Source organism: Nannobrachium achirus, assembly GCF_963921795.1.
Source record: "Nannobrachium achirus genome assembly, chromosome: 21".
Lineage (NCBI taxonomy): Eukaryota > Metazoa > Chordata > Actinopteri > Myctophiformes > Myctophidae > Nannobrachium > Nannobrachium achirus.
Window position 1 is genome coordinate 4,231,533 of NC_137828.1, and position 8,903 is coordinate 4,240,435.

The window sequence follows — 8,903 nt, forward strand, 5'->3', positions numbered from 1 at the left end:
ATATATTTCGTCATTGTCGGGTGGAAACCTTGTATGTCCAAAACCATTTTAAAACTGATTTAAACTAGTGAAAACAGCAGATCTACAAGCACACAACGCCTCGCGGTGCGAGGCGTTGTGTGCTTGTAGATCTGCTGTTTTCACTACTTTTGTGCGACGGCCTTGTATGATGATCAGGGCATTGCTTTGCGAAAAAATCTAAAAATGTGAAACTTGGTCAATGCAGAAGCATTGAACAGAAGAACAGAAGAAACATTTACTGGTTAGAAAGGGGAAAGGAAGGAGTGCACTATCAACACACACACACTGTTACCAGGGACGTGCTGCCCCTGATTCAGCCCGGGAAAAAGAGTTGGAGAGGCCCTCATTTTATGTTTGGTTGCTCTCAGGTGTTGCATGCTGAAAATAGCCGATCTACAAGCTCACAACGCGTCGCAGTGCGATGCGTTGTGAGCTTGTAGATCAGCTATTTTCAGCACGCAACCAAGTGTAAAATTAGTCATTACAATTAAGAAGGGAATATCTTAAAAAGTCCTGGAATAAATTCCTTACCAAAACATTTCTTCACCAATGTGTTTGTAAAGGTGTCTAGTAACACATCTCACAAAGACTGAAATTCAGTTTCCCTAGGAGAATCCTTGACAGCTGATGAAAGTTGGAGTCTCATTAAGTTAACTATACAGGATAAAACACCAAAATAAATATGCTTTAAGTAGCATGTGACGGGTCAAACTAGGGTTTTTTATTTATTCTGAATCCATTGCAAGCATTTGTTTTGCACAAAAAAAAACATTCCTTGGGGTAGAAACAGCCCCCATAAAATTAATGTTTAGTGATGATCACTTTTCAAAGTTTTGTGGGAGCCGCCTTGACCCCAAGGAATGTTTTCCGTGCAAAACAAATGCTTGCAATAGATTCAGAATCATTAAAACCACTAGTTTGACCCCTCAAATGCTACTTAAAGCATATTTATGTTGGTGTGTTTTATCCTGTATAGTTAATTTAATGGGACACCAACTTTCATCAGCTGTCAAGGATTCTCCTAGGGAAAGTGAATTTCAGTCTTTGTGAGATGTGTTACTAGACACCTTTATGAACACATTGGTGAAGAAATGTTTTGGTAAGGAATTTATTCCAGGACTTTTTAAGATATCCCCCGACTAAGTGGAAGCTCAGATAGAAGGAGTCTCACCATGGGCTTCTCCGTCTTGATGGTCTTGACCTGTAAACACTGGTCCTGCTTGGAGGTAGCGTGGTGGTTGTATTCCCTCTGCTCCGCGTAGTGTTGACCCGGGGACCTGCCGGGCTCCCGGGGACCCCCCTGGGCCCCGGGGGGCCGGGGGTAGTCGCCGCGCTGCTTCTTGGTGACGTGCGCCTCGGGCCCGTGCACCGTCTTCACGTGCTTGCGCAGCGAGCTGGGGTCCGTGTAGCGCTTGGTGCAGCCCGGGATCTTACACACGTACGGTTTCTGGAGACGGAGGAGGAGAGGAAGAGGTGGGGAAGGGGATGCACAGAGGAGATATGGATGACCACGCAGAGTACACAACAATAATAATAACTAGTAACTAGGGCTGCACGCGAACGTTCGGGGATTCGAACGTTCGTTTGTTACATTGGCAATATCACAGTAGTAGAGATAGCCAAATACGAAATAAGTTAGGCCTACCGGTAAACACTAACAGTTAATGGTGACCGTTAAAGTAGTTTTAAAATGCACCAGAACAGCTTGGAGCGATCAAGGACCGTCCTCCGCTCCAATTCCGCTCCTGTTGGGACCAGCCTCGCTGACACACGCTTGATGACAGTGAGAGTGAGAGCACTCTGAGCTGGGCAGAGACAGACTTGTTGGTGCTCTGAACAGCGAACATCCATCCACGCACCCAAAGATTAAACAGCCTCTCTCCTAATCAAGATGGATTTCATTGCAAACCCCTAAAGTATCCTTAATGCGATTTCTGGGGTTGTTACATCGAGACCAGTTCAGCCCGAACGCGACGCGCTCCGACGCAGTCACCAAGTCTAATCATCATCGTGCAACTCCGCCATACATTGAGCCTGTTCGTCAACAAACAGCGCAACATTTTCTCCGATTGGATTGGATTTTCCAAGTGTTAGCCTACGTGTTAATGCAGTCACGCATCAACGCGTTTTCAATGGATAAAACGATTGTTCGTTTTTTATTCAATCTTACCTCGTTGGAGTGCGTGCGGTTCTGGCTGCGGTTCTTACCTCGTTGGAGCGCATGCGGTTCTGGGCGTGCGGTTCTTACCTCGTTGGAGTGCGTGCGGTTCTGGTGCTTGGCGCGGTCCGAGGCGTTGGAGAAGGCCTTGTTGCAGCCTTCGTGTTCGCAGACGTAGGGTTTCTCCCCCGTGTGCGAGCGCAGGTGGGTCTTCAGGTTCTCCAGGCGGGAGTAGGCCTTGGCACAGCCCTCAAACTGCAAGGGGACAACATAATAATAATAAATAAACCTCTATAGCACCTTTCAAAAAAACAACAAACAAAACTTACACACACAAGGTTATAGGGTTAAAAACAATGCAGAAAAAAATGCATAGAAATATAGTTTGCATAATGGTAAAAAAAACAAATACATAAAAGTTACAGGAAGTATAGGGATTAAAAGCTAGTCTGTAAAATGGGTTTTAAAGAGAGATTTAAAACGGGGGACAGACTCAGCGAGGTGGATCTCAAGAGGCAGGGCGTTCCAAAGAGTAGGGGCTCTAAAGGCAAAGGCCATATGTCCTTTGGTATTAAATCGACCTGCTGGAGTGTCCAGGAGTGCTTTGTTAGCGGATCTCGGTGTACGTGAGGGCACGTAGTCAGACAAAAGGACTGAAATATAGGCGGGGGAACGCCTAGCCTCGCAAGCCATCCCGAGCTACGTCATCACCAATGTGCTTCCTTTCTCGGTCTGGTGTCCCTCCCATAGAGGCTGATTATTAGACTGGTTCTCAATTTCCAATCAAAAGGCTGCATTTCGAGTGAACCCGCCTCACACCGCTCCTGATTGGTTGAGCGGCTGCTACAGCTCTCGAATTGTGTAAACAAACATGGCGGACCCCATGTCCGATGCAAGTTCACAAAACGCAAATAAAAGCTGCATTAAGCGAAGTTTTATCTGAAATCAACGGCATCTCATAACTTAAAAACGAACAACAGTTTGCACCTTTGGAATTTCTGTCAGGAAAAGACGTATTTGATGTTCTGCCGACGATGTTTTGATGCGCTGATGACTACTGACTGGACCTGTCAGTCAAAGTGAGTAATTACGTCATCGCGTAATGCATCGTCTATGGAGAACTCCCAGACTCTCCTTTTGGAGAGTCTGGCTGTTGCGAGGCTAGGGAAGGCCCATCCTGGCCTTACATGTAATTAGCAGGATTTTAAAGTGTATTCTAAACTCAACTGGGAACCAGTGCAGAGATGCTAGAATGGGGCATGATGTTAACATTACATCTATACTATAATTTTGCGAATGTCTGTCTGTCTGAGTGAGTGAGTGAGTGAGTGAGTGTCTGTCACAGCGTTTCTCCTCAGTGGCTGGAGCAATTGATCTGAAATCGCATCACCATAAGCATATGAACACACCTGACATAACTGTGAAGCCCGTTTGTCACTTTCACAAATCGTATGCTGTATATTAGCATTTTTATGGTGTATCTACTATCTATTCTGCATCTAGCATGAGGCACATCTATTCTGCATCTAGCTTGAGGCAAAATGTTTAACCAGCTCTGTGTGTGTGTGTGTGTGCAGGCAGGCGGGTGTGTGTGCAGGCGGGTGGGCGGGCGGGCTGGGTGGGGGGGGGGGGGGGGGGGGGAACAGTATCTCTGTAGCCATTAAACGAAACGGGTTTCTTACATTGATGCTCCTACATCATGCAAGCACCAGTTAAAGCTACTTTCCATCCCTCATATACTGTGTGCACAGTGCACATCCCATAACCCACACACTGCACATCATTTTGGAGCTCATATCTTTGAACGGGTAAGGGCTAGTACATTATTATTATGTAGGAATAGGCCTAACTGCAAGGGGACAACATGTACATGTAGTGTCAAGAATTTACTTCCTAAGGAAGATGACTGGGCAGACGGAAACGTGTTTGATCTCATCCTGTCTCCTTGTATATCTGTTCCTTACTGTGATACATCCTACTGCCTATTGTGACTAAATGTGAAAGGTGTTTTTGCTCATCAAAGGCTTCCTGTCTGTGTTGGTTTGAGTGATGAGCCTCCTTATAGCAAGGTAAATAGGAGGTCACGTGACAACAGGGATACGCCATGTCCAGCCATGAAGCTCACCATGGGTGCCAGTATCGCGAGACTATCCACCGTTTCCTGTCTGGGAACCAAATCTCGCGATACTTCGGAGACAGAAACAATTATTATTTACTGTTATTATTTAATTATGCACTGACACTGTGCACATCGAAAAGCAAGTGATTGTAAAAATAGCTTTGATATATTTTCTTTTATATTCCTGAACAGATTATATGACGGTCTCAGTCGTTCATAAATAGTGTTTCTTCCAGGTTTGTTCATGAGCTGATCTAGCCGGCTCCATCATTCTGGCACCCATAGGAGCGTCATGGCCGGTCCCGGCGGTCACGTGATTTCCCTTCCTTATATTTTAACTTCCTTGCCTTATAAGCCACAGTCAGTCAGAGGTTGAGAGAGAACAAGGCGGTTGGTTGTTCCTACATGTCTTCTCTGTGTTGAATTGTATGCCTTGTATGTCTCCATTTAGTACTAAATATAATCATTCACTATTACGAACTCTGAACTACCGTCTCATTTTGTCACTCATCTGACCAAGTACCTTTTAAAATTGCTTTAACAGTAGGCCTTAGCACAGCCCTCAAACTGCAAGGAGACAACATTTACATATTGTCACTGGAATAACTCGTGTCCACAACTGCTACTTTTCAGGATTTGTGTGGTTTCCGCCCAATGTATCTCCTCATATGGACCATCAGCGAACTGGGTTAGAGTTAGGGTTCCGGATAGTGTCAGGGTCAGGGTTAAGGTTAGCTTTACTCACTGTGCATTTATGTGGCTTCTCTCCGGTATGTCTTCTCATGTGGACCACCAACATGTACTGGTGGGATAATAACGGTCTATACTGGGTCAGGGTTAGGGTTAAGGTCAGGGTCAGGAAGCTTTTCTCACGGTGCATTTGTGTGGTTTCTCTCCAGTATGTCGTCTCATGTGGACCACCAACATGTACTGGGTTAGGGTTAGGGTTAGTGTAAGGAAGCTTTACTCACGGTGCATTTATGTGGTTTCTCTCCAGTATGTCTTCTCATGTGGACCACCAACATGTACTGGGCCTTGAAGGGTTTCTGCTCCCTGGAGCAGTCGTCCCAGCGACACACAAACTCCTTCTTCTCCCCGTGGATGTGGTCGTTGTTGATGTGCTGGAAGGACAAACACCATGGGACGTTAAATAAGCCATTTAGCAATAAAACCAACCGCTCTCGGTCTGAGCTGTGGAGGAGCTGGAGAACAACAACAAAACTAAAGAATTACAGATTGTTTTTGGACCTCATTATCATCAGATGATGAGGTTAAAGATGGGGTGCCATGTTTCCCCCCCCCCCCCCCCCATAAAACATGATTATCTACAATTATGATTATACTAGGAGGAAGATTTTTTTCCAAAAAAAAGTGTACAGAAGGAGTTAAAATTATGTTTTTATGTGGCCACACCCACCAGTTCATTAAAGAGGTGGTGCCATAGTTTTGTACTTTTTCTGTTTTTCATGTGTCTAGGAGGTTGAAAGTACTTCATTAGACCCTCTGGTGTGTTTTTTTTTTGAGAAATGATGTATTCTCTTAGTTTAAAAAAACACAGATACTAAGTGTGTCACAGTATCAACTCCTCCCCAATTGCCATTCACCCAACACTTTGGGGTGTGGCTATATCAGCTGGGTCACCACCCACGAAGGCATCCTTGCATACTTAATGAACTGGGGGTGTGGCCACATAAAAACCCAATTTTAACTCTTTCTGTATACTTTTTTGAAAAAATCTTCCTCCTAATATAATCATAATACCTGATAATGATGTTTTAGAGGGGGGGGGGGGGGGGGGGGGGAATCATGGCACCACCTCTTTAAGTATGTGTGGTTGTCATGGTGGGTGGTGACCCAGCTGAAGTTAGCCACACCCACAGTGTTGGGTGAATGGTAATTTGGGGAGAGGTTTTTGGACCAGCACTTTTGACCTACAAGGTGGCAGCAGGCAGCCTACAGCTAAAACCCAAATACAAAGGGAATACATAAATGCTCATAACAATCACCCCAGGGGGTCTAATGAAGTACTGTCAACCTCCTAGACCAGGGGTCGGCAACCCAAAATGTTGAAAGAGCCATACTGGACCAAAAAAACCGAAACAAATCTGTCTGGAGCCGCAAAAAATTATAAAAGCCTTATATATTGTCGTTGTCGGGTGGAAACCTTGTATGTCCAAAACTTCATTTTGTATTATCATTTAAAAAATGAACTAAACTAGTGAAAACAGCGATCTAGTGCTTGTAGATCGGCTGTTTTCACTACTTTAGCGTGTCAGTCGTATGATGAAGCAGGGCTTTACTTTGCGAAAAAAAAAAAAAAAAAAAAACAATTTGAAACTTGGAGATACAAGGTTTCTGCTCGACAGTGACGATAAAAAAAATGTTAAAACAAAAAAATCATCTTTTTCCATTTTCATACATTTTTGAAAAAGCTCCAGGGAGCCACTTAGGGTGGCGCTAAAGAGCCGCATGCGGCTCTAGAGCCACGGGTTGCTGACCCCGTCCTAGACACATGAAAACCAGAACAAGTACAAAACTATGGCACCGCCTCTTTAATGACGGCTAGTCTGGAAACTCCCCTTTAAGGCGAGCGGCGTTTTCATATACGGGGGAGAGGATTTCTACTACTGAGAGCGTCCGGGGGTCTCTGCTCGCAACGTGTGACTGAGTGATCGCTGGACAAGAAACCTTAATGTACTGTGTGAAAAATGACTTGCTCTGGAGCTGTGGGGTGTGTGTGTGTGTGTGTGTGTGCGTGCGCGTGCGTGCGTGTGTGTGTGTGCGTGCGTGCGTGCGTGCGTTGCGTGCGTGCGTGCGGTGTGAGAGAGAGAGAGACACAGACATAGAGAGAGAGAGAGATGGAGAGGAGAAGAGGGATTGAACATGTGGGGTTGTGTAAGGACAATGTGTGGGTCTTTGGAAATACATTTTGAGCTGGGGGTCCGTGGCCAAATACACATGAAAATGTTTTAAGTTGCGGTAGGTAAACCTACCTTACCTACCGCAACTTTATCATGAATTTTTACATAAATGGGACGATATTTGCACAAAACGCATATCATGGTGATTGAAAGGCAGTTTTTCACTAGCGACAGGAACCATAAGTATTTATGACCACGTTTCGGTTAGAAAATCAAAGAGGAAAACGAATGGGGTCCAATGTAGACACATTGTTTTTGGTACCTCGCGGGGGAAAAACAGCGCAACTAGCGGCCAAACATAGGAAGTTTTAGTTCCGTATTGGATTTGTTTTTAAAATCGGCGGAACTATGCCCCTGGTCTATATCAGGGAGACAGCACTTCCCAGTCACGTGATCTCGCACAGCATTTTGGGAAATGGAGTGTTTTTCGTCACCGCAGTAGCCTGGTACAGTAGTAGCTACAGTACAGTATAGTTACTGTACAAACGCGTCAAACGTGTCAAAGGGCTCACAGAGACATCAAAGAGACGCGTTGGCACATTGTGCACCTCTAATGAGTTAATGAACTTATTGAGGATAAACTAGTCTCGCGTGGCCAGACGCGTGGCCAGTGCGAGATGAAGCGGAAGTGAAGCCTCCTCGTCACTTCCGTTTCAGTCTCACATCACACACATTTATCATTATATAAATAAAAATCATATAAGCATGTTTAGCTTGCTGCTTAGCAGAAATGACATTTTAAAATATATTTTCTTGAACGGTAATGCCCGTTTCCATTACTCGCCGTTAGGGAGCTGCTGTTCCAGACTCTATATAGCATTCAGAGATTGTGGAATAGTTGTCTGGCTACGCGAGACTAAGGATAAACAGACAGATGTGGATGCGGTACAGCTTTAAGACGTCTCTGCGTAACAAAGTATCCGGACGTCATAACACCTCCAGAGGCAAACAACTGAGCTGCATCAACTACAACTTTCATGTCCTGCACTTTCCTTCTTTTCACTTTGATTTCTCATTATTGTCATCTCAGCTGTTTCACTTCATCCCCCCCCCTCTCCCTCTCTCTCTCTCTCTCTCTCTCTCTCTCTCTCTCTCTCTCTCTCTCTCTCTCTCTCTCTCTCTCTCTCTCAGGGTAAAGGCTACAATGAGTCTCGAGGTCCGAAAGGGATTTTCAAATAAATCCCTGTCACTTCACTTCTCGTCTCGTCTCGTCGGGGGCTTTCTGCCCCCCCCCCCCCCCCCCCCTCCCTCCGTTGACGAGTGCTGACAGTAGTGCTGCCGTGGCAACCACCAATCCCAGGCTTAGGAGGGGGGGGGGGGGGGGGGGGGGGGGAAATCACAAGTTCAGTGGAGACGTCAACAAACGCACGGTGGCTTTACGACTCCGGCCAACCATCATAACTACAGTGTCAGGGGTGTCACACCAAATTCGGGGGGCCCCGGGTACAAGGATTCACTGTGGGGGGCCCCCCATGTGCTTTAGCAATTGAAAAAATGGCAGATCTACAAGCTCGCAGCGCGGTGCGAGCTTGTAGATCTGCTATATATATATATTTATTTAAACGTGAAAAAAAAATATATATATATGTTTCTATGTCAGTGGTGCTCAAACATTTTCATGTGTATTTGGCCACGACCCCCAGCTCAAAATATGTATTTCCAAGATTCCCCCCCCCCCCCTCCT

General features: G+C 45.5%; 1 protein-coding gene across 1 annotated transcript in view; it reads right to left on the bottom strand.

The window, feature by feature from the left end:
• LOC308307224 (transcriptional activator GLI3-like) overlaps positions 1–8,903 on the bottom strand; it is a gene marked incomplete at both ends in the record, with an annotated part of 76,165 nt that overhangs the window by 13,070 nt on the left and 54,192 nt on the right. Inside the window, 4 exons of the mRNA XM_080752397.1 lie at positions 1,193–1,468; positions 2,270–2,434; positions 5,172–5,228; positions 5,327–5,419. Coding sequence (XP_080608523.1) covers positions 1,193–1,468; positions 2,270–2,434; positions 5,172–5,228; positions 5,327–5,419 — 591 coding nt within the window. The remainder of the gene's footprint in view (positions 1–1,192; positions 1,469–2,269; positions 2,435–5,171; positions 5,229–5,326; positions 5,420–8,903) is intronic.